General features: G+C 48.1%; 1 protein-coding gene and 1 long non-coding RNA gene across 16 annotated transcripts; one reads left to right on the plus strand and one right to left on the minus strand.

Annotated features, from left to right (window-relative positions):
- Positions 1–915: 915 nt before the first annotated feature.
- On the plus strand, positions 916–19,257 carry LOC122462891. The gene is made up of 3 exons (XR_006285772.1): positions 916–1,032; positions 4,805–4,811; positions 19,247–19,257. It is a non-coding gene; the product is annotated as an uncharacterized LOC122462891 (long non-coding RNA).
- On the minus strand, positions 13,610–22,526 carry LOC119567513 (zinc finger protein 585A-like). 15 transcript variants are annotated; one of them, XM_043528020.1, is made up of 5 exons: positions 22,498–22,526; positions 20,261–20,431; positions 19,593–19,719; positions 18,973–19,086; positions 13,610–18,637 (listed from the first exon to the last, which is right to left on the minus strand). In XM_043528020.1, the coding sequence occupies exons 2-5, from the start codon at positions 20,381–20,383 to the stop codon at positions 16,611–16,613; spliced, it is 2,391 nt and encodes a 796-aa protein (XP_043383955.1). In that variant the 5' UTR covers positions 20,384–20,431; positions 22,498–22,526; the 3' UTR covers positions 13,610–16,610. The 15 variants fall into 15 exon arrangements, with proteins under 15 accessions (XP_043383955.1, XP_037769601.2, XP_043383956.1 ...); XM_037913673.2 differs by lacking the exon at positions 22,498–22,526 and adding an exon at positions 21,129–21,598 and having other exon boundaries at positions 20,261–20,460; XM_043528031.1 differs by lacking the exons at positions 20,261–20,431; positions 22,498–22,526 and having other exon boundaries at positions 16,604–17,247; positions 17,332–17,393; positions 17,562–18,640; positions 19,593–19,646.
- Positions 22,527–22,792: the final 266 nt, after the last annotated feature.

The following is a 22,792-nucleotide window of genomic DNA, read 5'->3' on the forward strand; positions in this document are numbered from 1 at the left end:
GCACTTAGAGCATTTTTTGTGGGGACACACACACTCGAATATATAAAACCGATTTCTAAAAAACCGACTTCTATAAATTCGACCTAATTTCGTAGTGTAGACATACCCTTAGTCTCTAAGGTGACACAAGTCCTCCTTTTCTTTTTGCGGATACAGACTAACACGGCTGCTACTCTGAAACCAGTTTCTTAGTGTAATCCTCAGTGGGATCTGAGGAAAGTGGCCTGTAGAATTTGGTATTGGAGAGTTGTCTGGCAGTCTCCTTTTGGTAGTCAGACCTGTTCATGATGACAACAGCACCTCCTTTATCAGCCTCTTTGATTATAATGTCAGGGATGTTTCCGAGGCTGCGGATGACATTGCGTTCTGCACGACTTAGGTTATGAGGCAAGCGATGTTGTTTTTCCATAATTTCTGCCTGTGCACGTCGGTGGAAGCATTCTATGTATAGCTCCAGACTGTCATTTCGACCCTCAGGAGGAGTCCTTGTGGAGTTCTTCTTCTTGTGCTGTTGGTGGGAGGGTGTAGGTGTATCAATGCGCTGTTCAGTGTTATCTTGATCGTATTCTTTGAGTCGGAGACGGCGAAAGTAGGCTTCCAGATCACCGCAGAACTGTATCATGTTCTTGGAGGTGTTGGGGCAAAAAGAGAGTCCCCGAGATAGGACAGACTCTTCTGCCGGGCTGAGTGTGTAGCTGGATATATTGACGATATTGCTGGGTGAGTTAGGGGTACCACTGTTGTGGCCCCATGTGGCAGGTAGGAGTTTAGATAGCTTACAGTCCTTTTTCCTTGGTTGAGAGGTGAAGTGTGTAGTGTAGATCTCCTGTCCTATTTTAGTAAAGTCCATTTGTGTGGAAGGTTGGTTATTTATGAAAGTCTCCAGGTTGGAGAGCTCTTTTTTGATGTTTTCCTGATGCTGATCAGGTGGTTCCTCAGTTTCTTTGATAGTGTGTGGCATAATCTCTCACTGTGGTCTGTGCAGTATGTAGATAGCAATGGATTTTTCACCTTCAGTTCATTTGGTATGATGTCCATCCATTTGCATTTGGAAAGGAAGATGATATCTGTCTGTACTTGTGCAAGTTTCTTCATGAGGTTGATGGATTTCCACTCCGTACGGCTAAATGCAGTGCCTTTCATGGTGTCAAGTATCAGAGGGGTAGCTGTGTTAGTCTGGATCTGTAAAAAGCAACAAAGAGTCCTTTGGCACCTTATAGACTAAGAGACGTATTGGCGCATAAGCTTTCGTGGGTGAATCCCCACTTCGTCAGATGCATGGAGTGGAAATTTCCAGAGGCAGGTATAAATATGCAGGCAAGAATCAGGCTAGAGATAACGAGGTTAGTTCAATCAGGGAAGATGAGGCCCTCTTCTAGCAGTTGAGGTGTGAACACCACGGGAGGAGAAACTGTTTTTGTCGTTGGTGAGCCAGTCACAGTCTTCGTTTAATCCTGAGCTGATGGTGTCAAATTTGCAAATGAACTGAAGCTCAGCAGTTTCTCTTTGAAGTCTGTGTGTGTGGGCGTGTGTCCCTCTGTCCTCTTCTCCCAGGGTCTGTCGGCAGAGGCAAAGGTTTGCCCAGTAGCGAAGGCGCTAGGGCTACGTCTACACTTGTAGCTGTAGGGCGCCTGGAGTTAAACCTGCCCTCAGAGACAGCAGCAGGGAAAGCGCTGCCGTGTGTTCACACTCTCAGCTCCAACCGCAGTGGCATGGCCACATTTGCAGCGGCTTTTGGAGCGGTGCGTTATGGGCAGCTATCCCACAGAGCACCTCTTCCCATTCTGACGCTGAGACTTGTGGGAAGGGAGAGGGAGGTCACGGGGCATCCTGGGTCCTGTCCCAATGCCCCATAGTGCATCACTTCGCATCCCAGAAGTCCGTTCACTTCCTTCCACATTTGGCGCCATCTTTCAACTTTTTTGGTACAGCGCGCTCCGTCTTGGAATGGATCCCGAACTGTTCAGGAATATGCTGATGGGTCTCGCCAGCACATCACGAATGGCAGTCGAGTTACTCCTTAAGCTACAAAGTGACATCAGGAGTCCGACGATGATGTCGACTCGCATAACGCATACGACACGAGATTGCTTGTGGCATTCACGGACATGCTGATCACCAGAGAACGCAGCTTTTGGGCTGGGGAAAGAAGCACCGAGTGGTGGGAATCACATCGTCATGCAAGTCTGGGATGACGAGCAGTGGCTGCAGAACTTTCGGATGAGGAAAGCCACTTTCACGGGACTGTGTGCTCAGCTCGCCCCCACCCTGCAGTGCAAAGACACAATTGAGAGCTACCCTGCCGGTGGAGAAGCGGGTGGCTATTGCAGTCGAGAAACTGGCTACTCCAGACAGCTACTGATCGGTCGCTAACCAGTTCAGAGTGGGCAAGTCTACTGTTGGAGTCATGTTGATGCAAGTGTGCAGGGCCATTAATTGCATTCTGCTCAGAAGAAGCGTGACTCTGAGCAATGTGCATGACATTGTGGATGGCTTTGCATAGATGGGTTTCCCTAACTGCGGAAGGGCGATAGATGGGACGCATATTCCAATTCTGGCATCAGACCACCTAGCCTCTGAGTACCTTAATCAGAAGGAGTATTTCTCGATGGTTCTCCAGGTGCCTGTGGATCACCGTGGGCGTTTCACGGACATTAACGCAGGCTTGTCCAGAAAGGTGCATGATGCACCCATCTTTCGGAACATGGGCCTGTTCAGGAAGCTGCAAGTCATGGGGCAGCACTGGAGTGGCCGTTTGCCACCTGCACCTTGTGGTAGGCATTCCGCAGCTCCTTCACTTCAACCCTGCACTGGGTCCCGGTCATGGCGCTTGATATCTGTGCTCTAACTTGCAAGTGTAGACAAGTCCTAAGTTACCCTGAGTAGACCCAGGTTCAGTTCCCTGCTCTGTGTGAACTCAGGCAAGTCCCTTATTCTTCTTCGAGTGCTTGCTCATATCAGTTCCAGTTAGGTGACTCCCAAGCCTGACCTCGGAGGTGGGGTCAGAGTCAAGGTATTGCAGACTGAAGGGTCGCCCTGCCGAAGGCCGCATCCTCACAAGGTTGATGGACAATGGCGTAGTGCGGCGTGAAGGCATGCATCGAGGCCCACGTGGCAGCCCTGCAGATTTCCTGGAGGGGAACGTTTGCCGGAAAGGCTGATGATGCCTGGGTTCTCGTGGAATGAGCCGCGGAGGGAGGGGAGACAGCATGGCAGACCGAGACAAACACTCTGTGTGTGCATGAGAGAGAGAGATGCGCATTTCCCCTTTAAGTAAGCTGACCCACACTTAAGGACAGTGCCTGGTTAAGTTAATCAGCAAGTTGCTGCCAGGAAGTTCTCTCCGTCCTGAGCCCTGTCATGTGTCCCCCCTGCTCTATGGAAGACGGGGTAAGCAGGGTGCAGGGGGAGGGGGACACCCTGACATTAGCCCCCCTCTTCCTTCCCTCTTAGGGGAGTGGGGAGCTGATAGGGGGGCTGCCAGTCCATCCTGGTTTCAAGCCCACACCAGCTCGCTGCAACAGGCTGCTCTTCCTGCAAGCAGTGGACAAAGCAGGCGGCTGCCAAAGGACGTTGGAAGGTAGCATTATACAACTTTAAACGAGCATGTTCCCTAACTGATCAGCAATGTAACAACGTTAACCGGGATGACTTTAAATAAGGAGTTACTGTATTTGCCTTCTGGTTTCTCAGAACTTTAAAATGTGACCTGAGTGCAGCCTAAAGTTTTTCTCTGCAACCAAGAAAGCCAGAAACCTCCTTTGTTTAGGAAAGGAAAGCCAAGAGTTTCACCTCATCACATGCTTCCAGGAGCTGGGGCTTTAACAAACACAACAAATACGAGACTCATTATAAAATCATGAGTGTTGGAAACACCGCATCTTCTTTACACTGAGCCAGAGATGCCTCGGTGTACATGAGAATCAGGCCTTTGAAACATTGATCTCAGCTTAACCTAGGTTTTCTCCTGTGAATTTCATATCACTAGACTTGGCAGGATTAGACTTTTATCGGTGGATGTCTGTAAGTGTTGATTTCACGGTATACACACAAACCCAGCAAAAAATACTCGCACTGCTAATAACTATAAAGGTCCTATAAAGGTAGCAGCCAGTCAGGCAGCGGCACAGACAGCTGCAGCGGCACAGGAGCCAGCAAACAGAGCTGTAAACAGGGGAGTTTGAGTGGGAGTTTGAAAGGGGAGTTTGTCTTGTGGTGCTCGTGTGGGGTTTGGTTTTGCTGTGGGTGGTGGTGTTTTGGTGTGGTTTGTGTTTCCCAGATTAACAGGATTTAGGTGGAAAGGATATGACAGATACAGAGGTGGCAGTGGGAGTGACCCATGTAGCAGATGACACAATGAAGATGACTGGATGTGGAAGCTGTGGTATGTACATGATCCTGGAGGGGGCACCTGGTAAGAGTTTTGTCTGCATGAAGTGCCGTCTGATAGAGCTGATGGAGGAAAAGATCCGAGGTTTGGAGATGCAGGTGGAAAGTCTGGTAGAGTTTAGGAAGGGGTTTGAGCAGATTATGGAGCAAAGACATGAGGTATCTGAAGGGAGAAGCTCAGACTTGCAGATGGAAGCAGGACTAGGGAATTCTGAGGGGAGACTGGGTGAGGAAAGTGGTCAGTGGAAGCATGTGACTAAAAGAACCAGGCAGAGGAAAAGACGGGCTAGTGAAGGAGAAACAGAGCTCAGGAACAGGTTTGTGGAGTTGGAAAATGAAGAAGGGGCTCAGCAGGTAGTCACTGAGGGTGACAGGGCAAGGAAGAAGAGAAGAGAGGTTAGTCCTATAAGAAAAGGGGAAGAGTTAATGGAGATTACACCAAATATGAGCCCCAGGAGGATACAGGATGGGTTAAAAAGGATTACAAGGGAGAATGGGAATGGAAAGAACTTGCAGCCAGAGGGAACAGGGGATAGACTGGAGAATAGCACCGTCACTAGGAAAAGGCAGGTCTATGTGATTGGGGACTCTTTACTGAGAAGAATAGATAGGCCTGTAACCAGAGCTGATCCAGAAAATAGGAGGGTGTGCTGTCTTCCGGGTGCTAAGATACGGGATGTAGACCTGAGGTTGAAAAGGATTCTAAAGGGAGCAGGAAAGAATCCCCTAATTATCCTTCATGTGGGAACAAATGATACGGCTAGATTCTCGCTGGAAAGTATTAAGGGAGACTATGCTAGGCTGGGGAGGACACTTAAGGAAATTGAGGCTCAGGTGATCTTTAGTGGGATTCTGCCTGTTCCTAGAGAAGGGCAACAAAGGTGTGACAAGATTATGACTATCAATAGATGGCTTAGGCAGTGGTGCTATAAGGAGGGCTTTGGGATGTATGGCCATTGGGAGGCATTCATGGATAGAGGACAGTTCTCTCGGGATGGACTTCATCTGAGTAGGGAAGGAAATAGACTTCTAGGATGGAGGCTGGCACAACTGATTAAGAGAGCTTTAAACTAGGAATTTGGGGGAGATGGTTGGGAGATGTCCAGGTAATCTCCACGCCAGAATTCAGCATAGAGTGGAAAGAAAATGAAGTAAGAGTGGATTCAGCTGTAGGTAGGAGGAAGGGCAGTGTAGATACAAGTCTAATAGGTTATACTGGTAGTAAAATAACCGTGCCTAATAGGGTACAGAATGTGAGTGAGGCTAAACAGCAAAAATTAAGATGTTTGTACACTAATGCAAGGAGCCTAGGTAACAAAATGGAGGAACTAGAGTTACTGGTGCAGGAAGTGAAACCAGATATCATAGGTATAACAGAGACCTGGTGGAATAGTAGTCATGACTGGGCTACAGGTATTGAAGGGTATGTGCTGTTTAGGAAAGACCGAAATAAAGGTAAAGGTGGTGGAGTAGCACTGTATATCAATGATAAGATAGAATGTAAAGAAATAAGAAGCGATGAAATGGGTATGACTGAGTCTGTCTGGGCAAAAATTAAATTGGGGAAGAAAACTATTAGAGCCTCCCCTGGGATAGTGCTTGGGGTGTGCTATAGACCGCCGGGATCTAATTTGGATATGGATAGAGCCCTTTTTAATGTTTTTAATAAAGTAAATACTAATGGAAACTGTGTGATCATGGGAGACTTTAACTTCCCAGATATAGACTGGAGGACGAGTGCTAGTAATAATAATAGGGCTCAGATTTTCCTAGATGCGATAGCTGATGGATTCCTTCAGCAAGTAGTTGCTGAACCGACTAGAGGGGATGCCATTTTAGATTTGGTCTTGGTGAGTAATGAGGACCTCATAGAGGAAATGGTTGTAGGGGATAATCTTGGCTCAAGTGATCATGAGCTAATTCAGTTCAAACTGAATGGAAGGATTAACAAAAATAAATCTGCGACTAGGGTTTTTGATTTCAAAAGGGCTGACTTTCAAAAATTAAGGAAATTAGCTAGGGAAGTGGATTGGACTGAAGAATTTATGGGTTTAAAGGTAGAGCAGGCCTGGGATTATTTTAAATTAAAGCTGCAGAAGCTATCGGAAGCCTGCATCCCAAGAAAGGGGAAAAAATTCATAGGCAGGAGTTGTAGACCAAGCTGGATGAGCAAGCATCTTAGAGAAGTAATTAAGAAAAAGCAGAAAGCATATAGGGAGTGGAAGAAGGGAGGGATCAGTAAGGCAAGCTACCTTATTGAGGTCAGAATATGTAGGGATAAAGTGAGACAGGCTAAAAGTCAAGTAGAGTTGGACCTTGCAAAGGGAATTAAAACCAATAGTAAAAGGTTCTATAGTCATATAAATAGGAAGAAAACAAAGAAAGAGGAAGTGGGACCGCTAAAAACTGAGGATGGAGTGGAGGTCAAGGATAATCTAGGCATGGCCCAATATCTAAACAAATACTTTGCCTCAGTCTTTAATAAGACTAAAGAGGATCTTAGGGATAATGGTAGCATGATAAATGGGAATGAGGATATGGAGGTAGACATCACCATATCTGAGGTAGAAGCGAAACTCAAACAGCTTAATGGGACTAAATCGGGGGGCCCAGATAATCTTCATCCAAGAATATTAAAGGAATTGGCACAAGAAATTGCAAGCCCATTAGCAAGAATTTTTAATGAATCTGTAAACTCAGGGGTTGTACCGTATGATTGGAGAATTGCTAACATAGTTCCTATTTTTAAGAAAGGGAAAAAAAGTGATCCAAGTAATTATAGGCCTGTTAGTTTGACATCTGTAGTATGCAAGGTCTTGGAAAAAATTTTGAAGGAGAAGGTAGTTAAGGTCATAGAAGTCAATGGTAAATGGGACAAAATACAACATGGTTTTACAAAAGGTAGATCGTGCCAAACCAACCTGATCTCCTTCTTTGAGAAAGTAACAGATTTTTTAGATAAAGGAAACGCAGTGGATCTAATTTACTTAGATTTTAGTAAGGCGTTTGATACGGTGCCACATGGGGAATTATTAGTTAAATTGGATAAGATGGGCATCAATAGGAAAATTGAAAGGTGGATAGGGAATTGGTTAAAGGGGAGACTACAACAGGTCCTACTGAAAGGTGAACTGTCAAGTTGGAGGGAGGTTACCAGTGGAGTTCCTCAGGGATCGGTTTTGGGACCAATCTTATTTAATCTTTTTATTACTGACCTGGGCACAAAAAGTGGGAGTGTGCTAATAAAGTTTGCAGATGATACAAAGCTGGGAGGTATTGCTAATTTAGAGAAGGATAGGGATACCCTACAGGAGGATCTGGATGACCTTGTAAACTGGAGTAATAGGAATAGGATGAAATTTAATAGTGAGAAGTGTAAGGTCATGCATTTAGGGATTAATAACAAGAATTTTAGTTATAAGCTAGGGACGCATCAACTAGAAGTAACAGAGGAGGAAAAGGACCTTGGAGTATTGGTTGATCATAGGATGACTATGAGCTGCCAATGTGATATGGCTGTGAAAAAAGCTAATGTCGTCTTGGGATGCATCAGGAGAGGTATTTCCAGTAGGGATAAGGAGGTCTTAGTACCGTTATATAAGGCACTGGTGAGACCTCACCTGGAGTACTGTGTGCAGTTCTGGTCTCCCATGTTTAAGAAGGATGAATTCAAACTGGAACAGGTACAGAGAAGGGCTACTAGGATGATCCGAGGAATGGAAAACTTGTCTTATGAAAGGAGACTCAGGGAGCTTGGCTTGTTTAGCCTAACTAAAAGAAGGTTGAGGGGAGATATGATTGCTCTCTATAAATATATCAGAGGGATAAATACCAGAGAGGGAGAGGAATTATTTAAACTCAGTACCAATGTGGACACAAGAACAAATGGATATAAACTGGCCACTAGGAAATTTAGATTAGAAATTAGACGAAGGTTTCTAACCATCAGAGGAGTGAAGTTTTGGAATAGCCTTCCGAGGGAAGTAGTGGGGGCAAAAGATCTATCTTGCTTTAAGATTAAACTTGATAAGTTTATGGAGGAGATGGTATGATGGGATAACATGGCTTTGGTAATTAAATATCATGGTAAATAGGCCCAATGGCCTGTGATGGGTTTTAGATGGGGTAAGATCCAGGTTACCCGGGAAAGAATTTTCTGTAGTATCTGGCTGATGAATCTTGCCCATATGCTCAGGGTTTAGCTGATCGCCATATTTGGGGTCGGGAAGGAATTTTCCTCCAGGGCAGATTGGAAGGCCCTGGAGGTTTTTCGCCTTCCTCTGTAGCATGGGGCACGGATCACTTGCTGGAGGATTCTCTGCTCCTTGAGGTCTTTGAACTACAATTTGAGGACTTCAATAGCACAGATATAGGTGTGAGGTTTTTTTGTGGGAGTGGTGGGTGAAATTCTGTGGCCTGCGTTGTGCAGGAGGTCAGACTAGATGATCATAATGGTCCCTTCTGACCTAAATATCTATGAATCTATGCTAATAACTGAAATTTACCAATAGGCACAGTAAGAACAATGCTTCCTGAGAACTTATTAGACATTGATTTAAGAATATTTACTTTGCATATTTTGACATGTGATCTTGAAAATCTCTATTTTAATGGTTATGAAGCTTTAACTTTTTGAATCTGTCTCTACGGTCATTAAATAGTTATTGTCTCACCCAAATATTGTCTGATCCCACCCTAAATCTCCCACCACTATGAACATTTAAATTGATAACAACTGGAATGAAATGCTTAAAACCCAGATTTTTGTGCAACTGTGAACGTTTAAATCAATAAATATAAAATTGCTTAAAAATAAACATCTGTCAAAATTTTTATATATATATATATAAATGAATTCTACCAAGCCTGACTATCCTGCCTTAGACACACAGCTCCTGCTCCTACAGGCTCATCCTCACAGGGCGGTTCCTCTGATTGCAGGACCAGAGCCCTAGTGGTACATTTTTCACTAAATGGCCCAGAGGGAGCCATGGCCACAGAGAACCTCCTGGAAAGTCTCCAGGAGGAAGCTCCATGTCCCATTTGTCTGCAGTAGTTCACAGAAGCTGTCACTCTGGCGTGTCGGCACGTCAGCCAGTGCTGGGAGGGATCCGATACAGCCGTCTCCTGCCCTCAGGAACTGAGCAACACAGAAACGTCAGGCTGAACAGGCAGCTGGCAAACATGGTAGAAATCGCCAGTGGGCTGAGTTTCCAGGCAGCAAAAGGAGCAGGAGGGGACGGGGTGTGTGGGAAACACCAGGAGGCTCCAAAAAGTCTGTGAAGAGGATCAAACTTCGATCTGTCTCATTTGCCATCTGTCCCGGGCTCACAGAGCTCACACGGTGGTTCCCATCGACGAGGCTGCCCAGGAGTACAACATATGGAATTGCTGTCAAGTTTAATGGGTATTAACTTTGGATTTTAATTACAGGCTAATTTCACAGAAAGTCACCTGGCACAGGCATGAGGCATCATTCAGCTCTATAAACGCTTCATGGTATGGGAGCTGCTGTAACAAAATAACTGATTTGACAGAGTGGCAACAGAGGCAGGTCTTTAACGATACCTGATGTGGGAAAATGTCCTTTGAGATTCTGATGGGGATTCCTGAAAATCTTCACCATATAAAGAATTCTACCAATCCCAATGGATCAGACATGTTACCCACCAAGTTAATGAGTACTTCAGTTCTTACCCAAATCCACACTTACAGCCAATTCTCGTGACCTAAACTACGATTTATTAAAAGAAGAATAGACAGTATTGGCTAAAAGATCATTAGACACAGAGAAGCGAGTAGAGTCCTGAGGTCAGTTTCACCATAGAGATGGCGCGTTAGAATTGGAAAGAGTCCTTTTCAGAATCATTTCTGTTAGGGGGCTTGTTCCTTCACCCTCTCACTTCCCTGGTCCTTCTCGCACGAACAGAGAGCAACAATACCCTCCCCCACAGAAACAATACAATATTTTCCTGTGGGGGAGGGTCCCCTCCCTCTAGCAGTACCTCCATGCTCCCCCTACCACAATCCAGGTTATCCTTAGCCCACACAGGGATGTGTTCCCACCCAGCCGGGGGTGATGGGAGGGCATATGCTGCTTTAATGGTCGTAGTGGCTATCCCCATAGGAATGGTATCGCCCTGACCGTCCTGCGTCTGCCCCAGTAAACACACCCAATTGGCTAAGTCCAGTACAAGTCCCAGTTTGTGTAAATCTCCTGCCCCCAACAGATGAAGCGTCTCATTACAACCCCACATAATCTCCCCTTCCCCCCAGATTCCTTTGATCTGTCCCCACCTCAGGGTAAACTGTGTCTCCCCTCCCGTTGCCCCTACAATTGTCACAGTCCCTTCTGAGGGTCTCCCCGGCCCCCCATGTGGTTAAGCTGATGGCTGCTCCAGTGTCTATCGAAAAATCCCTCGTGGGACTCCCTTCGATCGCCCCCTGGAGCGTGGGGTGACCAGATGCGTCCCGTCCTAAACTGAGAACATGGACAGGACGCCTCCCAGGGCACCCCTAAGTCGCAGCACCCACCTCTGTCCCTCCCACTCGTTCACAGGGGGACCGGGGGTCCTGGCACCAAACACATTCCTGCTGTCTCCAAGCAAAATTGTGTGTCTGGCATTTCAGGCCGTCCCAGTCCCCTGGCCTCCAGGGCCACTTTCCCCCTGATCTGGTAAGATCGTGGGTAGTCAGTTTAGCCTGCAGTCTCTCGATCTGTTGCTCTATAGTTGCCCACTCGTCCCTGACTACCTCCCCTCCCCCCGCAAAGCCACGGCCTCTCCCTCTACCTCCTCCCCTCCGGGCTGACCCACTCCTTTCCACCTTGTACTGATCCCCTGCAGTAATAACATGGACTGGCTCTCCCCCCGATGCATCTGCCTCCACACATCTGTCTGTTCCAGAAACTGGGCTAGTTGATTGGGAGCAAGTTCAGGATGCTGCAACCTTAAATGCCCCACGAACTGCGGATCGTTCAGCTCCAACCATTTCTCCAGCAATTCCACACCCCTACCCTGCTCCACACCCCCACCAGGTCCTGGTGTCCCTGTCTGGGGTATCACCCATGGATCATCCAGGGGATGCACCCAGCACTGTGCCCATGCCTGTATGACATTAAGCGTATCCTGCCCTGTTTCCCCAGGGATTTGCTTCATCTTATTCATCCCCGCAGTACGAGAGTACACCCCAAACAACTGTTTTGCCACCTGTCTAGGGATTAGAAATGGATGTGCCAGTCCTGCCACATCGATTCCTAAGGTGCCCTGTCCCACAAGACTATGCCAAATGATCACCTGGTCCTCACGAGTTAGACCCTCCATCTCCCTGCCCACCTCCACTAGCCACAGCACAAACTGATCCCAATCATTCTGGGGTACCTTTCCCAAACGGCCCAGTACGGCCTCCCGGTCCTTCAGGGACAAGGGGCGGATTACTGCCTGCTCTACTACTTGCGGGGCATGGTTCCCCCCCCCCACCCCACAACCGGGGCCACTATTCCTGCCTCCTGCAATTCCTCCCGGGTAGCCTCTCTCGCAGGGGCTGTAACTGTGGATCGCCGGCTTACAACATCCACTGGCAGTGGTGGGTACAGTGTTTTTTCAGGGTAGGGTGGTGGAGGTGTCTCCTTCAGTTCCATTAGTGGGGAGGACGGTTTGGGGTCCCCAAGTCCATTGCCCCTATGTTTACATTGATACAATTCCTCCTCTAAGTCTCCTACGCTCCCCAGCAGTTCGTCCCTCTCTCTCCGGATTGCCTCACAAGACTCCTCTGTCCCTGCAGCATCCCGTGCCTTCAAATCCGCTACCTCTACTGCTAACACAGATTTTTCTGTTAAAATCCGTTGCTGATCCACAATCCCCTCCACATCCTTAATGTGTGGGAGGAGATCGGCTTCCCTTTTTACCCAGTATGCCATCCCAGCACACAAACCTTGTCATACCATTCCCTTTTTCCTACACTCCTTTCCCTTGGGGTCTCCCAGAAACTCTCCCATCTCCTTCTTAATCTTATCCCAGGTGGACCCCTGCACCTGGTATGGGCCCTGATTCTTCCTTATCCATTTGTTCAAAAAATCCGTTACCCCAGCTTGCCAGAACCCGCAACTACCATCACGTGTTCGCCATACCCCCTCCAAGCAGCTGCACGGACTGTTGGGGAGGGGGACTTACAGGCTGCCACTCACCTATCCAATGCGATGCATCCGAGTCACGACACCAAGATGTTAGGGGGCTTATTCCTTCACCCTCTCACTTCCCTGGTCCTTCTCACATGAACAGAGAGCAACACTACCCAAAGTCCGAAGGTGCAAACAATTCGATGTTTATTGGGGTGACCTTCCAGCAAGCTTAAATCCAAGTTCCTTTTCCTTATTTTTGAATCCCAACTTACTTCCTGTTTGCCCCTAATTTATATGTAATATTCTTAGCTATACCTTAACCAGTTAGTCTACTGAAATTTTCCTAACCAATCCTAACATATTGTAACATGATTAGCTAGCCAATTATATCCCACCACCTTAATTAGTTTACACCCAGCAAAATTAATTATACAGCAGACAGAAACAATCACAGAACCACACAGAGACCATGCAAATAAACAATAGCAAAATGGGAACTATAATGACAAAGCAATACAAAAGTGAGGATTTCACAACTACATCTATAAAGATATAAGCGTTTCTCAGCTGTGTCTATTGATAAGTGAGTTCTTACCAGACAGAAAACTATCAAACTAAATTTCCTTTTACATCTTCTAGGCTCTTCCCTTTCTCTGGAGGTGATAGATTGGATCACCTTTTTAACCCCAGATTGCCTATTTCAACTAGTTTGGAATGTGAGGAAGTGACCGTTCGCTTCCCAGCTTATGGCTGCCTCTGCTGCTTGGCCAAAGGCCTTAGCCTAAGAACAGGGCCTCAGACTGTCAAGGTCAGAGAAGGCCCTTACACAGATTCTTTCTTTTATACCTCTATAACTAGCTAAATAATAAACATATCCCTAAATTCTTAAAGTATAGGCCTTTACAGACAGGCTTGAATATCTATAGCCTAACAATTTCATCACATTCTAGTCCAATGTCCAAAAGTTCAATATCAGGGCGGTCCAGAGAGCACTGGAGATCTCAGTCTTACAACTCAAATTCCCCACGAATAAAGCTTAAGAAGATCTGAGAGAAACGGATCAGGTCCCAAGAGTTTATATAGACGTTTTTGCAGCCTCTCGACAGCAGGCAGTCCTTGGGTGAACAATAGGTTTTGGAAGTAACCTCCTATTTCCCAAACATCACAGGTAATAAAACTACATGGATTAACATAAGGTAATTATCCATAAAGCCATTCACAGACAGTTTACCACAAACTTTAAAAAGAGAAATATATACTATGACATTATTACACCCAAGGTTCATTTAAATGTTAATATTTCCTTTTGACTTCTGAATTAACAAAATACAGTCCTAGACAGGAACCCTTTGGTTACACTGTTAATCTGTAACAAGATATAGGTAAACAGAGACTTCTACAATTACTGTCTGCTAGGGCTGTCAAACGATTAAAAAAATTAATTGTGATTAATCATGCCGTTAAACAATAATAGAATACCATTTATTTAAATATTTTGGATGTTTTATACATTTTCAAATATATTGATTTCAATTGCGACACAGAATACACTCCATGCATCTGATGAAGTGGGTTATAGCCCACAAAAGTTTACGCCCAAAGAAATGTGTTAGTCTCTAAGGTGCCACGAGGACTCCTAGTTGTTTTCACAGAATACAAAGTGTACTGTGAGCACTTTATATTTTTATTACAAATACTTGCACTGTAAAAAACAAAATAAACAATTTTTAATTCACCTATTGCAATTACTTTAGTGCAATCTCTTTATCATGAAAGTTGAACTTACAAATGTAGAATTACGTACAAAAAAATAACTGCATTCAAAAATTAAACAATGTAAAATTTTAGAGCCTACAACTTTAGAGCCTACAACTTCACTCAGTCCTGCTGAGTCAGTCACTCAGAAAAACAAGTTTGGTTACAATTTGCAGAAGATAATGCTGCCCACTTCTTGGTTACCAGGTCACCTGAAAGTGAGAACAGACGTTCTCGTGGCAATGTTGCAGCTGGCGTCGCAAGATATTTATGTGCCAGATGCACTAAAGAGTCATGTGTCCCTTCCCGCTGGAACCACCATTACAGAGGACATGAATCCATGCTAATGATGGGTTCTAACTGATAATGATCCAAAGCAGACCGGACCGACACGTGCTCATTTTCATCAACTGAGTCAGATGCCACCAGCAGAAGGTTGATTTTCTATTTTGGTGGTTCGAGTTCTGTAGTTTCCCAATCAGGGTGTTCCTCTTTAAAGACTTCTGACAGCATGCTCCACACCTCGTCCCTCTCAGATTTTGGAAGGCACTTCAGATTCTTAAACCTTGGGCCGAGTGCTGTCGCTATCTTTAGAAATCTCAGATAGTTACTTTCTTTGCGTTTTGTGAAATCTGCAGTGAAAGTGTCCCCTCATATGCTAGGTCATTATCTGTGACTTCTATATTACGAAATATTTGGCAGAATGTGTGTAAAACAGAACAGGGGACCTACAAGTCTCCTTCAAGGAGTTCAGTCACAAATGTAATTAATGCTTTTTTTTTTTTTTTTAAATGGCCACTGTCAGCATGGAAGCACGTCCACTGGAATGGTGGCCGAAGCATGAAGGGACATAGGCATGTTTAGCTTATCTTGCACATAAATACCTGCATTCCCAGCTACAAACATGCCATGCGAACACCTTCTCACACTTTCCGGTGACATCATAAATTAGAAGCAAAGCAGCATTCTCTCTCGAAAATGTAAACAAACTTGTTTGGCATAGCGAGTGGCAGAAAAAGAAGTAGCACTGAGTTTTTAATTGCTTTATTTTTGAGTGCACTTATATAATTAAAATCATCTGTGTTTCTAAGTTACACTTTCCTGATAAAGAGATTTCACTACAGTACTTGTATGAGGGGAACTGAAAAATACTGTTTTTGTTGTGCATGTTTATAGTACAAATATTTGTAATAAAAATAACATAAAGTGATCACTGTGCACTTTCTATTCTTTGTTGTGATCGAAATCAATAGATATGAAAACGCAGAACAATATCCAAAAACATTTAACAAATTCCAATTGGTATTCTATTGTTTAACAATGCGACGCATCGAGATTAATTTTTCTAATACGATGAATTTTTTGGGGTTAATCACACGAGTTAACTGCAATTAATCAACAGCCCTACTATCTTCTTCCAGTTTTTTAACAACACCAGTTTACATTTCAAAGTGCTCGTCTCTATTACTTCGAATGGCCCCAAATACTATTTACACACTCTTCTAACATGTCTCTAAAGGTTGAATCTGGGTCAATTAGCCTGCAAGGTTCTTAACTCTTTTGGGCCAGGTGTCACAGAAGTTTAGATCATGTGTGAATTCTCCTGTGTTTAATGAGGTGTGATCTCTGTGTAACAACTTTTGCCACAGTCCAAGCACTTATGGAGTCTTGTGGATTCTCTGATGTAAAACAAGGACTGATCAGTTTCTGCAATGTTTCCCACAGTCTAAGCAGTTATGGGACCTCTCTCCTGTGTGGATTGGCTGATGTTCTGTAGGGCTGAGGTGTTTCTGAAACCTTTCCCATGGTCCAAGCACTTGACCACGATATGAAACATTCTCCATCGTCTAAGCACTTATGGGGTCTCCTGTGCGGATTCTCTGATGTAAAACATGGGCTGAGCTCCATATAAAACTTTCCCCACAGCCTAAGCACTGATGGGGTCTCTCTCTCCTGTGTGGATTAGCTGATGTTAAACAAGGTCTGACCAATGTAGGAACATTTTTCCAGTCTGAGCACTGATGGGGTCTCTCTCCTGGGTGGATCCTCTCAGTGTAATAAGATTGAATCTTTGTGTGAAACTTTTCACATGGTCCAAACACTCAATTGGGTGTGTCTCTTGTGTGGATTGCCTGATGTGAAACAAGTTCTTTCCTCCATTTAAAAGGTCTTTCACAGGCTAAGCAGTTATGGGGTCACTCCTCTGTGTGGATTCTCTGATGTAAAACAAGGGATGACATATATTTGAAACATTTTTCCATAGTCTAAGCACTTACGGGGGTCTCTCGTGTGTGGATTGCCTGATCTTTAGAAGGGCTGATCTGTTTCTGAAACCTTTCAGAGAGTCTTATGGTCTCCCTCTTGTATGAATTGCTTGATGTTTAACAAGGTGGGACCTCTGTCTGAAACTTTTCCCACAGTCTAAGCACTTATGGGGTCTCTCTCCAGTGTGGATTGCCTGATGTATAAGAAGGTCTGACCTCCGTATGAAACTCTTCCCACAGTCCAAGCACTTATGGGGTCTCTCTCCTGTGTGGATTGCCTGATGATTAACAAGGTCTGACCTCCGTATGAAACTTTTCCCACAGTCTAAGCACTTATGGGGTCTCTCTCCAGTGTGGATTGCCTGATGTATAAGAAGGTTTGACCTCTGTATGAAACTCTTCCCACAGTCTAAGCACTTATGGGGTCTCTCTCCTGTGTGGATTGCCTGATGATCAACAAGGTTTGACCTCTGTATGAAACTTTTCCCACAGTCTAAGCACTTATGGGGTCTCTCTCCAGTGTGGATTGCCTGATGTATAAGAAGGTTTGACTTCTGTGTGAAACTCTTCCCACAGTCTAAGCACTTATGGGGTCTCTCTCCTGTGTGGATTGCCTGATGTTTAACAAGGTTTGACCTCACTGTGAAACTCTTCCCACAGTCTAAGCACTTATGGGGTCTCTCTCCTGTGTGGATTGCCTGATGATTAACAAGGTCTGACCTCCGTATGAAACTTTTCCCACAGACTAAGCACTTATGGGGTCTCTCTCCCGTGTGGATTGCCTGATGTATAAGAAAGTTTGACCTCTGTATGAAACTCTTCCCACAGTCTAAGCACTTATAGGGTCTCTCTCCTGTGTGGATTGCCTGATGCATAAGAAGGTTTGACCTCTGTGTGAAATTTTTCCCACAGTCTAAGCACTTATGGGGTCTCTCTCCTGTGTGGATTACCTGATGATTAACAAGGTCTGACCTCCGTATGAAACTTTTTCCACACTCCAAGCACTTATGGGGTCTCTCTCCTGTGTGGATTGCCTGATGTTTAACAAGGTCTGACCTCCGTATGTAACTTTTCCCACAGTCTAAGCACTTATGGGGTCTCTCTCCAGTGTGGACTGCCTGATGTATAAGAAGGTTTGACCTCTGTGTGAAACTCTTCCCACAGTCTAAGCACTTATGTCTCTCTCCGGTGTGGATTGCCTGATGTACAACAAGGGTTGACTTCTGTATGAAACTTTTTCCACAGTCTAAGCACTTATGGGGTGTCTCTCCAGTGTGGACTGCCTGATGTATAAGAAGGTGTGATCTCTGTATGAAACTTTTCCCACAGTCTAAGCACTTGTGGGGTCTCTCTCCGGTGTGGATTGCCTGATGTATAAGAAGGTGTGATCTCCGTATGAAACTTTTCCCACAGTCTATGCACTTATGGGGTCTCTCTCCAGTATGGACTGCCTGATGTCTGACAAGGTCTGACCTCTGTATGAAACTTTTTCCACAGTCTATGCACTTATGGGGTCTCTCTCCAGTGTGGATTGCCTGATGTCTGACAAGGACTGACCTCTGTATGAAACTTTTTCCACAGTCTAAGCACTTATGGGGTCTGTTGTCTGTGTGGATTTTCTGATGTGTAATCAGTGCTGACTTCCAATTCAAACAATTCCTGCCCTCAAGGCACCGAGAGGGTTTCTCTCCCATTTGGCTTCTCCCATGGTTAGTAAGTTGTGAGTGCTTATTAAAGTTTTCCCCACAGTCCAAGCACTGAAGTGTTTTCTCTCCAGTATTTATTGCCTGAAGCATAAGAAGCGCCGGTCTCAGAATGAATCCTTTCCCATAACCGAGGCATTCATAGTGTTTGTCTTCCTTGGGGGTTGTCTGCCGGGCTGTGGGATTCCTGTGTCCTTCCCCATATATAATAGATTCATCCATTTGCTCCCTTGAGTGGTTTCCCAGCAGCCTCTTTGACCTCTGCCAATTTCCCCAGGCTTCTCCCTGTGCCAAGCACTGGGAAAAATTCCCTTCAGTTCTTCCCACAAAGGTCCCCTGTGGTTCCCCGTCCCATGAAACTTCCTGCTGTTGATTCCCCTCCTTCTTGTCACTCACTCTCTCATCACCTGCTGGGAGAGAGACAATCCAGACAGGAGTCATTGTGCTGAGGAGAAATTAGGAGGAATCGCACCAAGGGAAAACCCACCATGCTAAAGCTGCTCAGATGGAGCAACTGGATTCTGCCTCCACTTCCCACCCAAACTTTTACAGAGAAGGAAAGTAGGGAAGGAAACTCCTGCAGGTAACAGGACACGTGGGAAGCGACGTCAGTGACAGACGTTGCCTGCAGCCCTGCTCTGGATGAGATGAGGAAGGAACTGAGGGCACTTACTGATACCTCATTTGGGGGATTCTCAACTTTTTCCTTCATTCACCAGATGGTTTCTGTGTCAGTCCTCACCTGTGTGGGAGCCTCTCGGGATCTCTTTTTTCTCACAGGCCTGAAGATCGGGCACCCACGGCTCTTCCCCTTGTTCCAGCCGGGTGATCAGGTCAGGTTTGGGAAGGGGGAATCCTGTGCAGGGGGTGAAATCAGACCAGATCAGGGTTTGTGGAGGATTGAGGGAGCATCTGTCAGAAAGGATATTCCATGGGCAGCACCTGTCCCTGTGCTGTGCTGGGGAAAGTGGAATCTAAGAGGACGGGAACATGGTCACTGAGCCCCCTTGGGGGAGGCAGACGTCTGGGGAAGTGAGGGGAATTGGGACGCACACCCAGCTCCAGTGTTAAACCCCTGCCTATTTCTAAACCTCTGGAGCCCAGAGCCCTCCACATGGCTGGAGCTGTTCCCAAGGAGAAGGGAGAAGAGGGATTCTGTGTGCGACCGAGAAACAACACAGACAGGACAATGCACGGCTTCTCCACCGTGCAAGCTAGGGGGGTTGGGTGGGGATGATTTAGTATGTGCCTTAGGTTTTGACACCCTGGTCTCATTGGAGTGTGATGAAGGAAGAACCTGACCGGTGTCAGACACGCAGACCCCCCCAGCTTCCAATAACCAAGGGGCCAGGAATCCCTTACCCAGCGAGGTCACCGTCTTGTAGTTCTCCTGCATGACATCCCTGTAGAGGGCTCTCTGAGCGGAGTCCAACAGAGCCCCCTGCCCCTGGGTGAAATACAGAGCCACCTCCTCGAAGGTCACCGGCATCTGAAACAACAAGAATCCCCCACTCAGCACCTGCTGCCCCAGCCACAATCCCACTAGTCATGGGGGAGGAGGGAGAGAGAAGCAGAATCCTCCCTACACCCTGCTCAGAGCAGCCAGGAGGCTTCAGGGGCTGGGAGACGGTGAGAGCTCCTTGTCCCCCGCAGCACAAGGAGCAGGGCAGGGTCTTCTCATTTCCCACACGCCCGCCAGCCACAGACTGACACGGGAAGCAGAGCTCTGAGCCGGGGACAGGGACAGGAACCTAGACAGCTTCCCTTCGTATTTCACAGCAGCCTCTGGCCAGTGGGTTCAGGCTCCAGCACTGGGAGTCTGGTCAGTTTTCCCAGCCCTGCCTTGGGGCTGTTCCCTAGTTCAGAAATGGAGTTTTCCCCTCCCCTCACCTGCCAATGGGCCTGTTCAGAAAATCAGGCCCAGGTCGATCATGTTCCAGCAGGTTTATCACACCCCGTCCCACGCCGGGTGATTAACCCCTCTACGATGCTCCTCCCCCACCACCAAAAGCTCCCTGAAAATCCCCTACCTGAGCTGGCTCCATCACAGCCATTTCCCTGCCCTGTTCCCTGGAAGACGGGACGATCTGGAGCGAAACGTGGATGCGATTCCTCAGCCTGTCGGAGGAGCAGGGAGATTGGGCAGGTTTCATAAAGGGCTGGAGTCCATGTCACTCCCCAAGTCCCCCCAGGCTCTCTCCCTGCAGACAGACGTTCTGATTCTATGACTCTGCCATGCTGGGAACAAACCCAGTTAGTTCATTACCTCCCCGACCACACCACCAGCCTCCCCCCCGCCCGCCCCCCCGCGCTTAGAACTAACCCACCACGTCCCTTCTAAACCTCCCCAGAGCAGCATCTCCGAGCCAAACGCTGGAAAAAGAGCAGAATCAAAGGAGTCACTTCAGGGTACTGCCCCACAGTGTATTGTGACCCCCTCTAGCTCTCCCCCGTCTCCCTCCGTAGTGCGGTGCTCAGCAGAGCGAGCAACTGGCTTTTCCTCTCTCAGCTCCGGCCCTTGTTCCCAGGAGAGCGGACTGCCCCAGGGGGGCAGGGAATGGATCTGGGCGGGGCTGGGAGCTGGGAACCTCCCTCCCCACTTCTTGCTGCTGCTGCCCTTCAAGTCTCTCCGCTCTCCCTTTTTATCTTCTTCCCTCGTTGTGGGCGAACGGGTGACTGTCCCATTGCCATGGGCCTCTGCTCTCATTAGGCAGCTCAGCCACTGACACTGGTAACGGGGGTTGAACCAGGCTGTGTCACTGAGGGCAGCAGCTCTGGGACTCACAGACACAGGGAGCCACTCCCCTTCTAGGCCAAACTCACCAGCCGGTCCCTGAAAGGGGCCTTTTGTGCATTTCCCTGCCCAGCTCCAGCCCTTTCCCCAAGTCTCTCCATCACCTGCAGGCTCAGGGGCTGGTATGGTCAGAGCGGTTCCAGCCACTGGAGAAAGTGCCCCTGGGCTGGTCTCAGAGGGGTGTGATGAAGCGGGAATGTTCTCAATGTTTTTTCTGAATACCGTGTGTGTGCCTCAGTTTCCCCATGTGTTACTCAAGTATCAAGCTGGAGGGATACAGGGGCGTGACCATTGTGGAGACCTCTAGAGGGCAGGTGTGACAGCAGAGTGGCTGCCTGGGCACAGAGAATGCCCCAAATTCTGTATCCTGGCAAGTGATGGTCAGAGCCCGTCCTCTGCAGGGAGCCAGCCGAAGGTGCTGGAGAACAAAGAGAGAGGGGGAGGCCAGATGACCTGTTTTCCTGGGAAAGAGAGAAAGCACGGGGGAGGGGCAGCTGGGCATCACTGAGGATGGGGGGCTGGAAGCGGGATCAGTCTCCCATTTTGGGACTCAGCAGGGAGAGTCCAGGGCTCAGGACTCTGGATTCCCCCCCCCCAGATGGACTTTGCTGAATGTTCCTGATTTCTGTGCTAACAAGCTCTGTTCTATGCTGTCTTCTCAGCGACCAATAAACCCGTCTGTTTTCCAAGCTGGCTGAGAGTCAGAGCCGACTGCAGAGGTGGGGTGCACGGCCCCTGTGGGGGAACGTGTCAGGCTTCTCCTTAGGCTGCCCCCGGGGGTTCAGGCTGGGGCCATGTGCCCTCCCTGGGCCTCAGGACCGGGAAGGCTGGGGCCACATGCTCAGGGGGTGGGGAGGATGTTGGGGGTGTTCAGGGCCTGGGGTCCTGCCCCTACAGTGTGTAGGGGGGCTTGCCTCCCCCAGCCCTAGGTTCACCCCCCGCCAGATGTACCTCGTTCTTACCCCCGGCTCCTAGTCCCAGGCAGGGGGGCTGAAACAATCTGGGGGGCACTGAGAGCCATTGAACCAAACTGTAAAACCTGGATAGGATGAAAACCCTTCAGGGGGTGCGGCAGGACCCCGCTAGCCTAGATCCAGCACCTGTGTTGCCCCCTCCCCCCAGCCCGGATTGTGCCCCTGGGCCCCTCTCCTTCCCCGGCCCCCAGCTGGGGCCCCCCACCCTGCATCCAGTTTGGCCCCGGCCCCCCTTCTGCCCCTCCTTATTTGCCCCCTTCAGATCTCCCTGAGCTGCAGCCTCTGTTCGCACCAGCCCGGCCACGGGCAGAGAAACAAAGCAGCAAGTGGGGGGGGGGGGGCGGTAACGTGATCCTGCCCCCGCCCCACACACACCGGGAGCTGCGGCAGCTTTCCCGGGCCCGGGGCAGGGAATCGCAGCCAGCTCCGCGGGGAGCAGCCCGGGGCCAAACCCGCCCCCTGCAGCCCGGGGGTGACGGGGGGGGAGGGTCTCTCTTACCTTCCCTCCGAGCGGGGCCCCCCGGGGCAGGGGCCGGGCCGGGATGGGGCCCTGGCCGGGTTGGGGGCTCTGCCCGGGGAGAGGCTCCCGGGGAGCAGCGGGCAGGGCCCGGCTGGAGGTTCCGCTCTCCCGGCTGCAGCCCGGGCTCCGGGCTCCCAGCACCAGCCGCCGGGGTCGGGGATCTCGTCGGGAGCCTGGGAGCGAGAGTCCCCGCAGCGGCTGCGACTCACTTCTTGCGGCCGGGCCTGAGCCCCGCGATCGCTCCCCCCAGAGCCGCCCCCCAGCCGCTCCTGGG

Source organism: Chelonia mydas, chromosome 14 (assembly GCF_015237465.2).
Source record: "Chelonia mydas isolate rCheMyd1 chromosome 14, rCheMyd1.pri.v2, whole genome shotgun sequence".
NCBI classification, from domain to species: Eukaryota; Metazoa; Chordata; order Testudines; family Cheloniidae; genus Chelonia; species Chelonia mydas.